This window comes from Oncorhynchus mykiss, chromosome 16, assembly GCF_057628025.1.
Source record: "Oncorhynchus mykiss isolate SJ-2025 chromosome 16, ASM5762802v1, whole genome shotgun sequence".
Classification (NCBI taxonomy): Eukaryota; Metazoa; Chordata; class Actinopteri; order Salmoniformes; family Salmonidae; genus Oncorhynchus; species Oncorhynchus mykiss.
This window is the reverse complement of record NC_143037.1, coordinates 34,995,472-35,016,278: the sequence shown is the minus strand read 5'-3', so window position 1 is coordinate 35,016,278 and position 20,807 is coordinate 34,995,472. Positions and strand designations below refer to the sequence as shown.

Genomic DNA, 20,807 nt, shown 5'->3' with positions numbered 1-20,807 from the left:
ACATTGTTCTAAATAATTGCATGACTTCAATATGGAAATATATTGTTAATAAACATAACATTCACACTGATGGGGCTAGGCCTACTATAAATTGCATAATGGCTGAGCCATGGACATGTCAAGCTTATTTGATAAGCAAAATTGCATGAACTATTGAGGCCTAAAGAGAGTGAATATTTGTAATCAAATTCCAATCAAAACAACTTGTTTTAAATAGGCTATATAGTTTAAATAAAGTTACAGGCACCCTAATTGCTACCGTCGGCATTTAATATTGGAGGGTTTTATGCACATACAAACTTTTCACAGATGCTGGACAAAGATCCAATATAAAGAGAATATCCATTGCTCCCAAAAATAATGTTTTATAAACATAATGGAACCATCATACAGATTGCATTCCCACTGGGCACACACTGGTTGAATCAACGTTGTTTCCACTTCATTTCAAAGAAATTACATTGAACCAATGTGGAATAGACGTTGAATTGACCTTTGTTGCCCAGTGGGTTCACACTTCTCCAGAAATAGCAGGCTTAAATTCCCTTGCATGCGAGCTGGATGTTCTCATCATTAAGCCAGGACGATGAATCATTCTAATACGTAAATCCTTTTTTACAATAACCATATTTCTAAAAGCTTTTGGGATCAGAATCATGATATCGTGAAATTGACATGAAAAAAGACACAACTAATTGCTATTGAACCAGCCTTCCGTATAGCCTAAAGTGCCTTCGGAAAGTATTCAGACAACTTGAGATTTTCCACATTGTGTTATGTTGGACTTATTCTAAAATGGATTAAACAAAAATAATCCTCAGCAATCTACACACAATACCCCATAATGACATAGTGAAAACAGGTTTTAGAAATATTTGCTAAATTATTAAAATGAATGCTTACATAAGCATTCATACTCTTTGCTATGGGACTCAAAATGGATTGTTTCCATTGATCATCCTTGTTGTTTCTACAACTTGACTGGAGTCCACCTGTGGTAAATTCAATTGATTGTACATGATTTGGAAAGGCACACACCTGTCTATATAAGGTCCCACTGTTGACAGTGCATGAAAACCAAGCCATGAGGTCAAAGGAATTCTCCGTAGAGCTCCAAGACAGGATTGTGTCGAGGCACAGATCTGGGAAAGGGTACTAAAAACATTTCTGCAGCATTGAAGGTCCCCAAGAACACAGTGGCTTCCATCATTCTCTTTATTTATTTTTATTTCAAGTTATTACGTTTTCTTGTTTTTTCAATCAACCAACAAAACACATTCCACTTTTACAGATGTGGCAGACATAAATAATAAAATTAAATATCAAACAAACAAACTTGCAGCAGCACTGTCAGCCTTCCTATTACTTATTTCCAGCCTTAGCTGAGACAACGAGCAAATCATTCGTTTTTACAGCATCTTACACCCTGACTACACCGCTCGCTCGTGTGCGAGCTTTGCAAAAGAAATGTAAGAATCTATGTTATTCAATTATTGCACCCACAAATCAAAATCAAATCAAATTTATTTATATAGCCCTTCGTACATCAGCTGATATCTCAAAGTGCTGTACAGAAACCCAGCCTAAAACCCCAAACAGCAAGCAATGCAGGTGTAGAAGCACGGTGGCTAGGAAAAACTCCCTAGAAAGGCCAAAACCTAGGAAGAAACCTAGAGAGGAACCAGGCTATGTGGGGTGGCCAGTCCTCTTCTGGCTGTGCCGGGTGGAGATTATAACAAAACATGGTCAAGATGTTCAAATGTTCATAAATGACCAACATGGTCGAATAATAATAAGGCAGAATAGTTGAAACTGGAGCAGCAGCACAGTCAGGTGGACTGGGGACAGCAAGGAGTCATCATGTCAGGTATTCCTGGGGCATGGTCCTAGGGCTCAGGTCCTCCGAGAGAGAGAAAGAAAGAGAATTAGAGAGAGCATATGTGGGATGGCCAGTCCTCTTCTGGCTGTGCCGGGTGGAGATTATAACAGAACATGGTCAAGATGTTCAAATGTTCATAAATGACCAGCATGGTCGAATAATAATAAGGCAGAACAGTTGAAACTGGAGCAGCAGCACAGCCAGGTGGACTGGGGACAGCAAGGAGTCATCATGTCACGTAGTCCTGGGGCATGGTCCTAGGGCTCAGGTCCTCCGAGAGAGAGAAAGAGAGAAGGAGAGAATTAGAGAACGCACACTTAGATTCACACAGGACACCAAATAGGACAGGAGAAGTACTCCAGATATAACAAACTGACCCTAGCCCCCCGACACATAAACTACTGCAGCATAAATACTGGAGGCTGAGACAGGAGGGGTCAGGAGACACTGTGGCCCACTCCGAGGGTACCCACACTGCTCGCACCCTTCAACGAGCGTCTGCGTTGCCAAGGGCTAAAATAGAAGTCAGTTCTATTTGGGACACAGATCGAGCTGCAAGTCCTGCCTCTCCCATCTCCTCATTGGTTTATAGAAGCAGGTACCCACGTGCCATGTCCTCATTGGTTACATCCATGTGGGTGATTGACCGGTTGTCGTGGTAATACTACGAAGTTTAGATGCCAATCACCATATAAGTTCAAAGATGAAAAAGCCTGGAAGGAGGAGAGATGACTAGAAATGATTCGGTTGACTGTTTTATGTGTGAAGTAGAGGACCTTGTGCATTTCAGGTAAAATAACAACCTAATGTTGATATCCCAGGACAAATTAGCTAGCAACAGCAAGCTAGCTAAATAGGACAAATTAGCTAGCAAGTGCAAGCTAACTAGCTAAATTGCCATAAATGTTTAATGCTTTTCGAACTGTCCCAAAATGAATGTCATTGGTTCAGAGATTGTTTTGATATTTTAACCCGTGTGTCATGGTCGCTGTTACGTAGAGTAGGCCAGAAGGCTAAACTGGATAACCTAACCTCTATCAAAATAAAAAGATGGCGGAGCCGCAAAAGTTCTTCTGTGCAAAGGTGTTTATTTACAAGTGATTCCGGAACAAAACACAACAGTACTGCCATCAACGTCTACCTTATGGGACAGCTTAAAAACAATGCTGCCCCATCCACAGCTCAATCCAAAAATGCCTCTTTAGAGACTGGAGAGAGGCTCCTTTTGTAGGGCTAGCCCCTCCCCTCAGAACAATTAACCCTAATTAATTAATCAATTAACAATACAAACCTACATTTTCCATGAACTAAACATACTAAAGGATATACATTGCAACACGGTTTTAAACAATATCACAACATAACATTTACAACATTACATCACTACTGACAATATCTTTCAATATGCCCATATGCATTAATGAGCCATTTGGGACAGGCACTATAAAGCCAACCCAATTCCCTTAGCTCGGGTCCTTTTCCAGCATACCCGGGAAGCTACAGAGATGGAGAGAGAGAAACAGAACAAACAAACAATGCGCTCATCCACAACATTGATAAGTATAATAATTATTGTATCTCTAAAATATGAACATTGACAAGTGTGAAATGCCTGCACCAAGACAGAAGTTAATTTGTGTGTCGACCCACATTGTTAACTTAATGGCGCAGGGAGGAGTGATGAATATGTGTGTGCGTTAAAGAACCAAAAGCTGCCCGCGGCCAGTGACGGACTTCTACGTCACAGTCGCGTTTGGTGTAGGGGGGCAAAATACATTTATATAGCCGGTTTGGGTTCCGTGTTACACAACATGTTTCTGCTCATTTCCCTAATCACCCCATTCACTCTGTCCAATTTGAAATATAGTTGAGTAGTGGAGACCAGAGTCTGTCAAACTTGGGCTGTCTCTTGCGGAGGTCATAAGTGAGCTTTTCAAGAGGAAGAAAGTCAACAATATTGTATTAGAAGCCCACAATAGAATAATACATTTCTTAGCAAAGTATGTGATAGTCATAAACACATTTTCTCCGTCAGGATCAAGAACAAAGTCCTGTTGTGCATTAAGAAGATAGATACACAGGGTTATATTAAACTATACATCTAGTATTTCCTGTGCAGCAGTAATGTATAGATTGCCAACATCTTTCTACAACTCCAAAATACATGCATATAGGTTCCACTTTCAGAGGTACAAATTTTACAGTAAGGAGAAATGTCTGTATTCATTCTATGGAGTCTCACTGGGGTGTAATAGAATGTGTACAACAATTTGTAATTAGATTCTTTCATTTTTACATAAGTAGAGGAGCAGTATACCCTGTCACAAAAATCCGCCCATAACTCATCACTGATAGTCAGACCAGGTCCTTTTTTCAAATTAGTAAAGAAGGAGCCCCCTTTCTCAGAAAGGACTCTATAGATATGAGATTTTGCCTTTGATGGATTGTGCTGTAGCAAGAAGGGTCTCAACTGCATTCAGCTGAGCTCTAAACCTCCCCTTGGAAGTAAATTAGGAAATGACATGTCTAATTTGAAGATATTTTACAAAATTGGATCTTGGCACATTGAATTCACTGCAAAGCTCTTGAAAGGATTTCAGTGTAGTGGTTTTCTGATGAAACAGATCTGAAAATGTCCTGATCTCTAGAGGATGCCAAAGATGAAAGTTGGCATCACTCAGGGCTTTTGGCAATTCTGGGTTGCATACTATAGGCAAGTGAAAGCAATTTCTTACCGTCCCTCCATGCTAGTAGGGTGCTGTAAATCACAAAGGTTTTGACTATGTTGCCCACTTCACTAAAGTTATTAATGAATATAATTGAGCTTAGGGGCAATGAACCATAGGATTGGGCTTCTATCTAAGTCCATATTGAGTCTTGTCTGTTTGTGATCCATGTTAGCATGTTGCGGATTTGGGCAGACCAGTAGTGCAATTGAAGGGAGGGAAGGGGAAGAACACCCTTAGATTCAGGTTTTGATAGAGGGGAGAACTTGATCCTAGGTTTTTTATTGCCCCATATACATTTGGTGATGCTTTGATTAGTCGTATTGAAAAAGGAAACTGGGAGATAGCATGGGAGCATCTGAAATAAATAGTTCAATCTAGGGAGGATTTTCATACGGATAACATTCATTCTTCCTACTAAACTAATTGGGAGGGAGATCCAGGTTTGGAGATCGTTCTTGATTCGATCCAGGAGTGGTAGATAATTTTCCTTGAAAAGTCTATTCAGATCTGGTGTTACAAAGATCCCAAGGTATTGAAACCCCTGTGTCTTCCATTGGAACGGACAGAGTGTCTTCATAGAGCTGTTGCGTGTAAGATTGAGAGGGCAAACAGTGGATTTGTTCAAATGTATCTTATGTCCTGTACTGAGCAATTGAGTCTAAAATGGGAGGGATTTCTCAGGGTTGGATATGTAGAGCAAGACATCATCCACGTATAGCAAAATCTTGTGCTGCAGGCCGCCTGCAGAAACACCCATAAAACTGGATTGCTCCTTGTCAACTCTGCCAAAGGCTCCGCCCCCAACAAATAGAGCACGGGGACAGCGAGCATCCTTATCTTGTGCCACGTCCCAAAGGGAATCTATCAGAATTCAGACCATTAGTAGTCACCATGGTATTTGGATGACAGTATAGGGACTTCATCCATTTAATAAAGTTTGGGCCCATGTTGAACTTTTCTAAGACTGAGAACAGAAAGCTCCACTCCATCCTGTCGGACACCTTCTCAGCATCTGGTGAAGCCAGCAGGACAGAGGTCTTCTGTGCGTTTACTTGATCTATAATATCAAAAAGACGGCGAATGTTATCAAAAAAGTACTTGTCCAATTTGGTTCGCTTTTATTATTTTGGGAAGAAGAGTTTAGTCTTTTAGCGAGTAATTTGGTAATTATTTTTTTGTTGAAATCCAACAAGCTTATGGTCCGGAAGGACGAGCAACACTGTAATTGCGGGCTGTGAGAGCTCAGTTTTTGCAAAAAAATCATCAATCAGCCATTGGCATGAAAATAGGGCTAAACTGGGGCCAAAAAGCGTTGTAGAACTCTCTGGGAAATCCATCTGGGCCTGGGGACTTGTTAGGAATGGAGTTATGCATCCGTATGTTTTCTCTCAGAAGTATATAGTTTGCAGTAAAAATCATGAAAGTAACATTTATCTTATTTGGATCAAATGTGACCTCATCATCTGCTGTTCGGAGAGCCATGATTTTACGCTCTGACTTCTCTTTCAATCTACTGGGCCTATTGCTATACGCGTGGTATTTTTGTTTAGTAAATACAACTTTTTTTTTATCTCCCGAGTATAGTGCAAGTTCAGTTTGGCTTTGGCTGCTTTAAGTTGACTCCAGGAGGCGCTGTCTGTGGGTTGTTTATGTACTTTTTCACAGCGTTACAGCTCCCTCTCAAGATCTAATCTGTGTGCCTCCATTGCTTTTTTTGTTAGAGGAAGCATATGCAATTAGATGACCTCTTAGTGTGGCTTTGGCAGTGTCCCACATTGTGGCCGGAGAAACAGGAGAATCTTTGTTGTCTTGTGTGTAGTTGTCTATCCATGTAGTAACCAATGTATGGAAAGCTTTGTTTGATAACATGGACGTGTTAAATTTTCAGCTCTTTGACCTCGGGATGGTCAAAGTGGAGGTGGACAAAGGTGATCTGAAAGTGCTATGGGTCCGACTGTAAAAATGTAAACTATTCGAGATGGACGTTAGAGTAGTATGTATAGTCCATAGATGAGATATTAGTCTCTCTCCAGATATCTATCAGTCCCATCTCTTTAGTAAGAGTTCAACATCAGATCTAGGGTTTGTTGTGGGGGCTTTAGATGATTTTTCCAGGGTTGGGTTGAGGGTACATTTAAAATCTCCAGCCACCACGCCAAAGGAAACACGATGCTCATTGAACAGGGTTATAATTTTTGACATGAAAGCAGGAGTATTAACATATGTAGCCTGAAAAACAAGGTCCATGAAGTCAATAACTTGCTTGTAACAGATTACATTCATCTCACTATCTCTGAAACTCACTTAGATAATACCTTTGATGATACAATGGTAGCAATACAGGGTTATAACATCTACCGAAAAAACAGAAATGCCAACGGAGGCGGTGTTGCGGTCTAGATTCAGAACCACATTCCTGTAAAGCTTAGAGACGATCTAATGTGAAATACTGTTGAAGTAATATGGCTACAGGTTCATCTGCCTCACCTAAAGCCCATTATTGTGGGAAGCTCCTATAGGCTACCAAGTGCTAACAGTCAGTATCTGGATAATATGTGTGAAATGCTTGATAATGTATGTGATATCAACAGAAAAGTATATTTTCTGGGTGATTTAAATATTGACTGGCTATCATCAAGCTGTACACTCAAGAAAAAAATTAAAACTGTAACCAATGCCTGCTACCTGGATCAGGTTGCCAGTAAATCTACCAGGGTAGTTACAAACAGGACAGGAATTAAATAATCAACATGTATTGATCACATCTTTACTAACACTGCAGATATTTGATTTAAAACGGTATCCAAATCCATAGGATGTAGTGATCACAACATACTAGCCATGTCTAGGAAAACCAAAGTTCCAAAGGCTGGGCCTAATATAGTGTATAAGAGGTCATACAAGAAGTTTTGAAGTGATTCATATGTTGATGATGTAAAGAATATTTGCTTGTCTATGGTGTGTAGTGAGGAGCAACCAGCACTGCACTTATTTATGAAATGACTCATTCCAGTTACTAATAAACACCCACCCATTAAGAAAATGACTGTAAAAACTGTCAAATTCCCTTTGATCGATGAGGAATTGAAAAATTGTATGGTTTAGAGGGATGAGGCAAAAGGTATGGCAATTAAGTCTGGCAGCCCAACTGATTGGCAAACGTACTGCAAATTAAGGAATCAGGTGACTAAACTAATTAAAATAAAAAAATGAACTACACTATGAAACAAAGATAAATTATATACAGAATGATAGTAAAAAGCTTTGGGTCACCTTAAATGAAATTTTGGGAATATGAAGCCAACTCGGCTCCTTGAATCAGAGGGCTCATTCATCACAAAGTCCACTGATATTGCAAACTACTTTTAATGACTTTTTAATTGGCAAGGTAAGAAAACTTAGGGATGACATGCTAGCAACAAATGCTGACACTACACATCCAAGAATATCAGACCAAATTATGAAAGACAAGAATTGTACTTTTGAATTCCGTAAGTCAGTGTGGAAGAGGTGATTGTTGTCTATCAACAACAAGCCGCCGGGGTCTGACAATCTGGATGGAAAATTACTGAGGATAATAGCAGACGATATTGCCACTCCTATTTTCCACGTCTTCAATTTAAGCCTACTAGAGAGTGTGTGCCCTCAGGTCTGGAGGGAAGCTAAAGTCATTCCACTACCCAAGATAGTAAAGCCCCCTTTTACAGGCTCAAACAGCCTGTTACCAACCCTTAGTACACTTCTGGAAAAAATGGTGTTTGACCAGATACAATGCTATTTCACAATAAACAAATTGACAACAGAATTTCAGCATGCTTACAGGGAAGGACACTCAACAAGCACAGCACTTACACAAATGACTGATGATTGGCTGAGAGAAATTGATGACACAATAATTGTGTGGGCTGTCTTGTTAAACTTCAGTGCAGCTTTTGACATTATCGATCATAGTCTGCTACTGGAAAAACGTATGTGTTATGGCTTTATACCCCCTCTATATTGTGAATAAAGAGTTACTTGTCTTACAGAACACAGAGGGTGTTCTTTAATGGAAGCCTCTCAAATTTAATCCAGTTAGTATCAGGAATTCCCCAGGGTAGCTGTTTAGGCCCCTTGATTTTTTTCAATTTTTACTAACGACATGTCAGTGACTTTGATTAAAGCCAGAGTGTCTATGTATGCGGATGACTCAACACTATACATGTCAGCTACTACAGCGACTGAAATGACTGCAACACTCAACAAAGAGCTGCAGTTAGTTTCAGCAAAAGCATTGTCTTTGGATGAAAAAACACTCACTAAACCCTAAACCTCAACTAAATCTTGTAATAAATAATGTGGAAATTGAGAAGTTGAGATGACTAAACTGCTTGGAGTAACCCTAGATTGTAAACTGTCATGGACAAAACATATTGATGCAGTAGTAGCTAAGATGGGGAGAAGTCTGTCTATAATAAAGTGATGCTCTGCCTTCTTAACAACTCTATCAACAAGGCAGTTCCTACAGGCCCTAGTTTTGTCGCACCTTGTCTACTGTTCAGTCGTGTGGTCAGGTGCCACAAAAAAGGACTTAGGAAAATTGCAATTGGCTCAGAACAGGCTGGCCCTTGGATGTACACAGGGAGCTAATATTAATAATATGCATGTCAATCTCTCCTAGCTGAAAGTGGAGGAGAGATTGACTTCATAACTACTTTATTTATGAGAGGTATTGACATGTTGAATGCACCGAGCTGTCAGTCTAAACTACTGGCAGCTCGGACACTCATGCATACCCCACAAGACATGCCACAAGAGCTCTCTTCACAGTCCCCAAGTCCAGAACAGACTATGGGAGGCACACAGTACTGCATAGAGCCATGACTACATGGAACTGTATTCCACATCAAGTAACTGATGCAAGCAGTAAAATTTTGTTTAAAAAACAGATTTAAAAAATAGTATGGAACAGCAGGGACTGTGAAGCAACACAAACATTGGCACACACACACACACACACACACACACACATATACACACACACACACACACACACACACACACGATAACGTTCACACTATACATACACTTGGATTTAGTACTGTAGGTAGTGGTGGAGTAGAGGCCTGAGGGCACACAGTGTGTTGTGAAATCTGTGAATGTATTGTAATGTTTTTTAAATTGTATAAACTGCCTTAATTTTGCTGGACCCCAGGAAGAGTAGCTGCTGCTTTAAATACAAATACAAACATGATTAAACATCTCTGGAGAGACCTGAAAATAGCTGTGCAGCAACGCTCCCCATCCAACCTGACAGAGCTTGAGAGGATCTGCAGAGAAGCATGGGAGAAACTCCCCAAATACAGGTGTGCCAAGCTTCTAGCATCATACCCAAGAAGACTCAAGGCTGTAATCGCTGCCAAAGGTGCTTAAACAAAGTACAGAGTAAAGGGTCTGAATACTTACGTAAATATATTTCCTTTTTTTAAAATAAATTAGCAAACATTTCTAAAAACCTCTTTTTGCTTTGACATTATAGGATATTGTGTGTAGATTGATGAGGGATTTAAAAAAATAATAATTTAAGAATAAAGCTGTAACGTAACAAAATGTGGAAAAAGTCAAGTGGTTTGAATACTTTCCAAAGGCAATTGTTACAGGATAATAAGTTCTAAATACAAGGGTCACCAGCATCATCTCATCTCTCATTTATTGAGGGGCATATGGACAGATGTAACCTACGCAGAGTTTTTTTTTACGCACAACCAAAATGGGAGCTGGCTAAAATAAGAAATAAAATAAACCAAAAAAAATAAACCACTACTAGGCCTACACAAAATGGGATGTCTGCTCACTGTTTTGCTGCTCCCAAACATAATATTTTAATAAAGCTTTGGTGATTAAGATTTATTTCAAAGCAGTCTCATGAGTCAAACCCTTTAATGATAGACATGGCTACTTGGTGAACGCATTGGGCAGGACAAGACAATTGTCTTCATTGAGGGGAGGCTAAATGCTTGGTTTTTAATCAAATGACACCAAATGGAGAGAAAAAAATCATTTTGTCTATTTATTAATACGAGGGTTACCGGTACAAAAAAACACATTTCCTTTCTTGTTCCATGAGAACAAGGGCACCGCGTCACAGGTGTCGCTTCCACTCACAAAATCCATTCCATTACCAACCGTGTTACCAATAAGACCTGCTTTTCTTTAGTCTTAGATCTCCTGATATGCATGAAATGGTCACTTTTGAGCTTGTTTTCAAGGACACACCTCAAATATTGCCAGCCCCCCACCTCAGCCCAAGCGAACTGATATCCGACAGGTAAATTGCTGAACCTGGCGCATGGGGTAGAAAAACTGCCAGAGTGCAGGTTTTTACAAGCTAAAATTGCAAACTAATGTGCGTTTGGCACTTGCACTACCTTAGAAAATGCTGTTAAGCTGTTATGGAGCCTATTGGACATAGACTTGGTGCTCCGGTACCCCTTGTGGTGTGGTAGCAGAGAGAACAGCCTATGACTTGGGTGACTAGTGGCTTACAGCAGGATGGCTTATATAATGTCTTCAAATGCACTAGATGTTTCACAAATTGCCTCATTTAGAGCAAAGGTAAGGCTTTTTAATGGTAAGGAGTCTCTTCTGTATACACTCTCTGATGAACTGTTATAAATATGAGGCGTTGAAGCCTTAGGTGTCTGTCCTGTGTGAATTCGATGCTTGTGATTTTTTAACTTAGCCAATTGAGAGAATCTCTCGCCATGGTCAGAGCAGTGGTAAGGCTTCTCTCCAGTATTTTTTTCACTGATGTACTTTTAAATGAACTTGTCTAGCAAATCTATTTCCACAATCAGAGCAGTGGTAAGGATTATCTGCTGTGTATGTTAGCTTGTGATAATTAACAAACCCAATTGAGAGAAGCTCTTTCCACACTCAGAGCAGTGGGGAGGCTTCACTCCAGTGTGCACTCTGATGAGAGAACAGATTAATGGAAGTTGTGAAGCACTTCCCATAATCTGAGCAGGAGTAAAGCCAGTGTGTATTTGTTGGTGTACTCTTGAATTATATCGTCTAGCAAATCTACCTCCACAATCAGAGCAGGAGTAAGGCTTCTCTCCACTATGCATTTTCAAGTGTCCTCAAGATGCCATGAGAACTGGAAACTCTCACAACAAATGCAGTGAGACCTCTTAGCGCTGTGTTGCTCTTTGGATGGAGATGCCGCCTCCACTTTGTCAGAGGAGTTAAGTGGCTCTCGTGTGTGAATAACAACAGAAAAAAGAGCAGCTGAAACACGTGGCAAAGAATCAACTTATTTCACTCCTAAATGATTCAAACAGTTGCATCTATCGCACATCGTACGAGTAGCATGAGATAAATGTACCTCTCTCATTGAATGGCAAGATAATAATTGTTTACTCCCTCATACGTGTTCTTACCATGAGAAACTAAATGATCACTCTAACCTTTCTCCTCCTCTTCATCACCTTCATCCTTTAATGATGACATTCAAGCCCAGTGTTTGACTGCAGTCTTCCAGCTTCTCTGATGCCACCTCTGGATCCTGGACCTGAAGATATCTCTCTCCTGTGTGAATGACATCTGAATAGCAAGTCAGTTGGTGTGATATACAAGTGCATTTACTGTAAGTGGGCTTTACATGACAAGGGAAGCGGGTTATTGGGGGAGGCAAAAGAAAGCGATAAAAAAAAAACATATGTTGACATTTCTTCCCATACCGATATGGTAATAAATGTAAACTACCGACTGCCATACAGTGAATAAAACAAGTATTGGCTTCGAGAAAGTTGATGTCAAATCACAAGTCTGTGACAGGAAATAGGTTACCAGCTCACACAATGACAGGTGGAACTGGAGAAAACCAAACTGCTCTCGATAAAACTTGCTCTTACCATGATCCAATCCTCCTATCTTCTCACTTTCCTCTTCATCTTTAATGTTGACATTCAGCCCCAGTGTTTGACTGCAGAGGTTGTTTTCAGTGTATTGCTCAGACCAGTACCAATATAACAATCTCAACATTTCCTCTTGTGCGTGACATCTTCTTTCGACACTCAACATTTTCAAGAGAGAAGCTACATATTTTCCAAATTGGTCACAATGATCAGATGATTCATTTCTTTCTGAAAAGTATAATACGTCGAACATCTTCCTCTACAAGGCACCATTTACATAAGTATTCACACCCAAGTCAATACTTTACAGAAGCAGCTTTCGCAGCTATTACAGCTGTGAGTCTTTCTGGGTAAAGGCCTCCTCAAGCTTCCCAGCCAAAACAGTGGAAGAGTGCGTGCACAACATTGTTTCTAGAGGCAAGCCGGAGTCTACGCTCCTTCGACAGTGATTGGTCAACAGTACAGATTCTTCAATAAAGTCTTTGTTGTCATTCAACGAGAGACAACTCGTTTTCATTTTTTTTTATTCATTGAGGAATACTGCCCCAAACATCTTTGTTGGATGTAAAATTCTGCGACTAAAAACGTCAAAATGTATGACAGATTTCTTTAGTTATTTTAGATTTATCCTGATTATTTTGAAGAAGCGTATACTGGCTACGGTGTCTCAAAATGGACAAACAGTACCATTGCGAAGGCCTTTTAAGGGAGTATGCGAGCACACTTGTTCGGTTCGGCTAGGCGCCAGACAAACTGAAGCATGGTGAAGCCTTAATTTGAACTTCTACGGGATTGGTGTCCCTATACCGGGACGGTTGAGTTAACGTGCACTAATGTGATTAGCATGATCCTGTAAGTAACAGCAAACTTTCCAGGACATAGACATGTCTTATATGGGCAGAAAGCTTACATTCTTGTTAATCTAACTGCACTGTCCAATTTAGAGTAGCTATTACAGTGAAAAAATACCATGCTATTGTTTGAGGAAAGTGCACAACAACAAAAAATGTTTATCACGGTGATAACAGTGATAACCAGTGATAACAAATCTCAATTGAACACATTTTAAATTCAGGCTGTAACCAAACAAAATGTGGAAAAGTCAAGGTGTATGAATACGTTCTGAAGGCAGTGTAACTCTAAACCCCTCTTCACCACACAGAAATGTATCAACTCTTCGACAGTTAAGTCTACAAAACAGGAATTTGGCTCGAAACGTCTGTCGTATACTACAATAGAAAAGGAACATAACTATTGGTCGAACTTTCTTTTACTGCACAGAAATAAGTGTAATTAACTTTACTGAACAAAAATACAAATGCAACATGTAAAGTGTTGGTCCCATGTTTAATGAGCTGAAATAAAAGATCCCGAAATGTTCTATACCACAAAAACCTTATGTCTCTCAAATTGTGTGCACAAATGTTTACATCCCTGTTAGTGAGCATTTCTCCTTTGGCAAGGTAATCCATCCCCCCGACAGGTGTAGCATATCAAGAAGCTGATTCTGGGGACAAGGTGCAGTCCTTCTTGTCTTCCTGTCTCTCTTTCTCTAGTTCACTCTACCTATTTGTATATAATGTATGTTAACTCTGTGTAAACTCCTGTCTGTATTCTGTCTCTAAATGTTGTCTATCACTAGCAGTACCATATCACAAAGTTACATTTTGAGTATGTGTAAATGTATTTGGTGAATAAAGGTGATTCTGATTCTATCCCCAGAGTGTGCCCATGGCTGGTTTGGGGCGGACTGTGCTCAGCCCTGTGCGTGTCTGAACAGTGGTGTGTGTGACCGTCACAGTGGAGAGTGCAGCTGTGGCCCAGGCTGGGTAGGACAGCACTGTCAGACAGGTAAGGAACAAGAATCTTAACCATGTTGCCCTAAGACCTGTACTTTCTTGTACTCTGACCTGACTTACTGAGTGTGTATATGTGTGTTTTAGTATGTCTTGTCAATGTTGTTGCATGTGTATTTATGTGATCAGGGTTGGGTTGTAACAGATTATATAAAAATCTGGATTACATAATCCCATTACAAAAATTAAGTAGCTATAATCAACCTGGATTACTTTCTAAAAAATTTACTCTGATTACAGTTACTTAATTTTTGTAATTGGATTATGTAATCCTGATTTATATGTAATCTGTTTAAACCCAACCCTGATCAAATTCTGACTAAATTTAGATGAAATCAGATGTTTTTAGGAATGTAACTGTGATCCAAGTACACTTTTTTTTTTAAAGTAATCCAGGTTGATTACAGTTACATTCCTAAAAACATCTGATTTCATCTAAACTTAGTCATAATTTCAGTTGTTTAGTGCACCCTCAATTCTTGTCACATGTTCTCATCTCCACAAGATTCCATTGTCCTGCTAATCACCCATCAAGGGTGGACGGCTTCTTTTGTATTCAGACTGGTTGAATGAATAGGTGGCTTCCAAAACATTTCTATATGGCCCACTGGTCAATCAGAGAGTTGTCTGGACTCCACTTCTTGCTGCTTTGTAGCCTATTGACAGTTCACTTCCACTCTCTCTCCTTTGTGTGCTCGAGTAGTGGGAGAGAAAAATGCTTTCTGGTTGCACAACATTTCAAAATGCAATCGTGGGAAAAACATTGTTTCAAGCAAACCAATGTTGCTACTGTTGAAGAGAATACTGTCTCCGCTTTCTGTAGGTCTATATTTTATTCATCAGCTCTTATTATTGAGGGAAGGACACTTACGCCATTCACAGTGAGTTCATAAACCTGTACATAAAATGTATGGTTAGATATCAATTACACAGCTAACTATCAGCCAAAGTTGACTTAACAACCTAGCCAACTACTTTCTCAGACATTGCCAGATGTGATATTCCCACCAACGAGCACTTGGTGGGCAGAGTAATAGCTCTGCCTGTCAGCTAAACAGATAGAGGGCCCACGACAGGATGCTTTTAGTCACACCACAGCTGCCCCTTGGGGCAAGCCGCTTTACTCAGCGTCAAGCCAGAGGCATGCCTGCTCCCCATCACAGATTATTATTATATTTTCTATATATTGGATGTCATGGCAAAAGCATGAAAACGTGTTTTTGGAAAAGTACTTTAAATGATTGTGTGGGCAAAATGATTTCAGGATCTGGGTCCACAGGCGACAACAAATAAATGAAATCAAATTGTTTTCGTCATATACAACTGGCAGGCTTCTCACACAATGTAATAGTGACAAAAGTGAACAATCAAATCAGTGACAGTAAATATAAAATATAGTAATACTACAAATATTATTTTTTTAAACACTAAAGAAACATGCTAATAAAATAGAATAAGATAAAAAAAAAGACCATGTTTATTCATGCGCATAGTGAGTGGGGTAAAATTATAAAATACAGCGCAGTGCATTAGTAGCAGCATAGTTACAATTATGAGCATGTACAGGAGTTAAGATAACATGACTATTGCAGTGGTCTGGTACACTATAGTAATTCCAGTGTGTACAGAATATGATTAATACAGTGAAATGCTTACTTTTACAGGCTCTAACCAATAGTGCAAAAAGGTGTTAGGTGGACAATAGGTAAGAAAATAAATAAAACAACAGTAAAAAGACAGGCTATATACAGTAGCGAGGCTATAAAAGTAGCAAAACTACATACAGACACCAGTCAGGCTGATTGAGGTAGTATGTACATGTAGATATGGTTAAAGTGACTATACATACATGATGAACAGAGAGTAGCAGTAGCGTAAAAGAGGGGGTGGTGGGTGGGACACAATGCAGATAGCCCGGTTAGCCAATGTGCGGTTGGTCGGCCCAATTGAGGTAGTATGTACATGAATGTATAGTTAAAGTGACTATGCATATATGATAAACACAGAGTAGCAGCAGCGTAAAAAGAAGGGTTGGGGGGGGCACACAATGTAAATAGTCCGGGTAGCCATTTGATTACCTGTTCAGGAGTCTTATGGCTTGGGGGTAAAAACTGTCGAGAAGCCTTTTTGTCCTAGACTTGGCACTCCGGTACCGCTTGCCATGCGGTAGTAGAGAGAACAGTCTATGACTGGGGTGGTTGGGGTTAAAGTTCTGTGTGTGCTTACAAGTTGCTTCTGTTACGTTCTTAGCTGCTTGCCTACTAGCAAGCTGAGTCCTTAGCTTTAGGTTTTCCTCAGTCAGTCTTCTCATTTCCAGACAGATACTTTGCATTTCTACCCTGACAAAAATCACCAGGTTTTACTACATTACACTGGGACTAATACAATTATGTGTGTACAGTACAGCTGGGTTTTGCCATGGCACTAAATTAAAAACAAATCAGATTACATGAACAAATGGGCATGTTTCTCCTCTCAATGCAGATATAGTCATATTCCAACATAATACAGGAAAGAAGATGTTTAAATTGAATCTGTCTCCAGAAGGCTTCTTAGGTCTTTAGACAGGTTTGGATGATCCTTGGGGGAAATGTTCAATAGCTTTGAGTGTGCATTGTGGGAAATGATGTTGTCAATAGCCCACCATGTCAATTTGATCTCCTCTTCACTATCTTCTTTAGTGTTTGAGGGTAAGTCATAACAGGGCTCACAGTCAGCCTCTACTAAAAAGGAGTTGGTTCTTTCCTGTGGCACAGGAGTTGCAGTTTCCCAGTTGCCTGTTGTATCCATGCCATGATTACTTGAAACAGCATCAGACATTGAAGCTGCAATTTCCTGCTTATCCCTCTCAGCTCCCTTCACGATTCTCCTCTTTTTACTCCAGTAAGTTGACATGGTTAACGTATCTTTCCGTGAGGCACCAAAAAGTAAGGCTTGTCTCTCAAGATGTCTGTTTTTTTTTTTTTTTTTAGCAAAAGTGGTAAAAAAAAACTATGATCAAAAGTTATTGAACATGCAATGGTCAGTTTAAAATGATGACTCCATTATGAAATGTCCAAAGAACAGACACAGTAGGGTCTATCCCAAATCCAAATGTGTCACAGGTGAAATTGCATTTAAAGCAATGTTTTTAAATTAGTTTAAAAACGATTTGTTTTTTCTTTTCTGGTTAGTCAGGAACTCAAAAGTGAAAGAAAACAAACTTCTCAAAAACGGGACTAGAGCCCCCTCAAACCTACTTCAAATCAAATCAAATCAAATTGTATTTGTCACATACACATGGTTAGCAGATGTTAATGCGAGTGTAGCGAAATGCTTGTGCTTCTAGTTCCGACAATGCAGTAATAACCAACAAGTAATCTAGCTAACAATTCCAAAACTACTACCTTATAGACACAAGTGTAAGGGGATAAAGAATATGTAAGTGAGTGATGGTACAGAGCGGCATAGGCAAGATACAGTAGATGGTATTGAGTGCAGTATATACATATGAGATGATTATGTAAACAAAGTGGCATAGTTAAAGTGGCTAGTGATACATGTATTACATAAAGATGCAGTAGATGATATAGAGTACAGTATATACATATACATATGAGATGAATAATGTAGGGTATGTAAACATATTAGGTAGCATTGTTTAAAGTGGCTAGTGATATATTTTACATCATTTCCCATCAATTCCCATTATTAAAGTGGCTGGAGTTGAGTCAGTGTGTTGGCAGCAGCCACTCAATGTTAGTGGTGGCTGTATAACAGTCTGATGGCCTTGAGATAGAAGCTGTTTTTCAGTCTCTCGGTCCCAGCTTTGATGCACCTGTACTGACCTCGCCTTCTGGATGATACTTCTATTGCATTCAGTGCCAGCACAAGCTACATCACAGATTTGTTGAAATTACAGGATACATTTGAGACACATTTATATGTAGCTTTCAATAACATTTGTTTTAAATTAAATTTTGTTTTAAAACTACAACAAATAAGGGAAGCTGTACAAACAAGTCACATTTATAAAGCATTTTGTAGTCTAGTGTTATTCTTCAGCTGGGCTTATCCTGAGATGTCCAAAAAAATCAGCAGTTGGCACACAACACTGGAGATGTAGACCTTTTCCTTTCTTGGTGGTAACATCCCTCTGAGTGGACACGATTTGCAAGCAGCATGCTCCTGGATTGGATGGGGTTTTGCTCAAGGACCAATGGAATGTCCAAAAATGTACTTAACTTAACTTAAAGAATGTAGCATAGTTTATAGATTTCTTTGAAAGGTTTAAGGCTATATTTGTCCGTCTCTTGCTCTGTTGATTTTGAATTTGTGTTAGCCTATTTGAAAGCTGACAGGCACTTTGTTTTGCAATTCTAATATCTTTATGATGTTGCCTTCTGTTCTCGTTTTTATTTATCGATAAAAGACAGTAATCAGAACAGTGGATGTGTTTGTGCATGCTTAATCATAACAGCGTAATTAATAAATCATGTTTTTTTGTGGTGTAACCTACAGAAGGATATTGGCTCCAATCCAAGGGGGAAGCGCTCTGTCAAGCGGTTGAATACGAGAAGCCACAGTGCAGACGAGAAGAAGCACTTTGATGACAGCAGTTAAAAATGTTTCTGTTTTTTGTGCGCTTGTGCCCTACACAGCATGTGAGGCTGGCCTGTTTGGCCCAGGGTGTGAGGAGCAGTGTCGATGTAAACATGGGCCCGTGTGTGACCACGTCAGCGGAGTGTGTGTGTGTCCTCCTGGCTGGAGGGGACCTCTATGTGATAGAGGTAAAGTCAGATTGTTGACCTAGGATCAGATTAGCCTTTTAGATCATAATGAATGAGATTACATGAACATGGGGAGACCTGATCCTACATCAGCGCTCCCACTCTGAGGCTACTATAACTGCATTGAACCTATTTATCACAAGGGCCTGTACATACTGTAAATTATAAGCAACAGACCACACGCATTGACTTAATTGAATGTATGTGATTTCCACATTCCCCACAGCCTGTCTACCTGGCTCCTATGGGAAGGACTGTGTGCTACGTTGTAACTGTCCCCACGGCACTTCCTGCAACCACGTTTCCGGCGAGTGTGGCTGTCCTCCTGGATACACTGGCAACGGCTGTGAGCAGAGTGAGTGACTTGGAACAGACTAGTCTAGCCTGGAAGCCCGAGGGATAGGAGAGTAGAATAACACAGAATGATTCCTCCCGTCCTTGGTTCCTTGAGGTTAGCACCGGTCTATAAGAATCTTTGTGATACTTTCCCCAATCCAACCATTTCAGATCTGTGATAACCCCAAGGAAGGAAGGATATGTTTCTGAAGTATTAGAAAAAAGGGCCCGAGGTAGATATGCAGTATATGTATTGGGGTTTCTGAATGAAACGATAGTAAATCTACGTACAGTTTCCTTATTACTACTATCCAACATGTAGGCACACCTTTTTGTGTAGCCTACTGAAAAAGTGCATATATCAGTATGGGAGCCAACGTATGTTATGTGTTTCTCTGCCAGTATGCCAGCCTGGCACATATGGGCTGAACTGTAACCAGGTGTGCCAGTGCCCTGGCACCAACCAGCTATGCCACCCTGACACCGGCCTCTGCTACTGCACCCCCGGTTACCATGGTTACAACTGTAATCAAGGCAAGCACCCCATCACACACATTAACGCACAGACACACACTTCCTGAACCAATGTCACAAAGGAATTCCATTGTTGAAAGTTTAACTTACTATAGTCATAGGTAGGCCCAGGAGATTTTCCACAATGTGACCTGATCAGTAAACACTCTTGACTTTAGTTATGACCTCACCTGATTAGAAAAAACATTGATGTTTAAACACAGCTGTGTGTCCTGTGTGTGTTTGGCTTGACAGAGTGTGACATAGGACGGTACGGCCCAAACTGCGAGCGGCTGTGCCAATGTAGGAATGCTGGTGTGTGCCAGACCACCACAGGCACCTGCCAGTGCCTGTCTGGCTACATCGGAGCAGACTGCAACATCAGTGAGTGCCAGCGTGTGCCAAGGGCATGGGCATATCCATAGGCTACAGTTTGTTATTTACCAAGTATTTATTGTAACATTAAAAAGTAAAATGGTAATTTTCATTCATTTTTCATCCTATAACACAAGCACTACCAAGTAACATTTTGTATGGTCTCCTCTCTTTCCCTCTGGTTCTACCAGCTTGCCCATCAGGGCGTTATGGGCAGGACTGTGCCAAGGTGGCTTTGTGTGGGGAGGGGGCAAGGAGTGACCCAGAGACGGGCAGGTGTGTGTGCAAGGGGGGCCAGCGGGGAGAAGACTGCGGACAGGGTAATACACACACTAACAGACACAGTTGATTCCTGCTCCACAATGAGTGTCATATGTAATTATCCATCCAGTCATGTTTTATTGACAATCTATGCCGTTTGTGCGCTTGTGTGCGTGCTGGTGCCTGCGTGT

General features: G+C 40.3%; 1 protein-coding gene across 1 annotated transcript in view; it reads left to right on the top strand.

Annotated features, from left to right (window-relative positions):
• The window catches only part of LOC110491041 (uncharacterized), a 110,159-nt gene that overhangs the window by 80,769 nt on the left and 8,583 nt on the right, over positions 1 to 20,807 (top strand). Inside the window, exons 23-28 of the mRNA XM_090202577.1 lie at positions 14,229 to 14,357; positions 19,003 to 19,131; positions 19,358 to 19,486; positions 19,870 to 20,001; positions 20,236 to 20,364; positions 20,547 to 20,675. Coding sequence (XP_090058703.1) covers positions 14,229 to 14,357; positions 19,003 to 19,131; positions 19,358 to 19,486; positions 19,870 to 20,001; positions 20,236 to 20,364; positions 20,547 to 20,675 — 777 coding nt within the window. The remainder of the gene's footprint in view (positions 1 to 14,228; positions 14,358 to 19,002; positions 19,132 to 19,357; positions 19,487 to 19,869; positions 20,002 to 20,235; positions 20,365 to 20,546; positions 20,676 to 20,807) is intronic.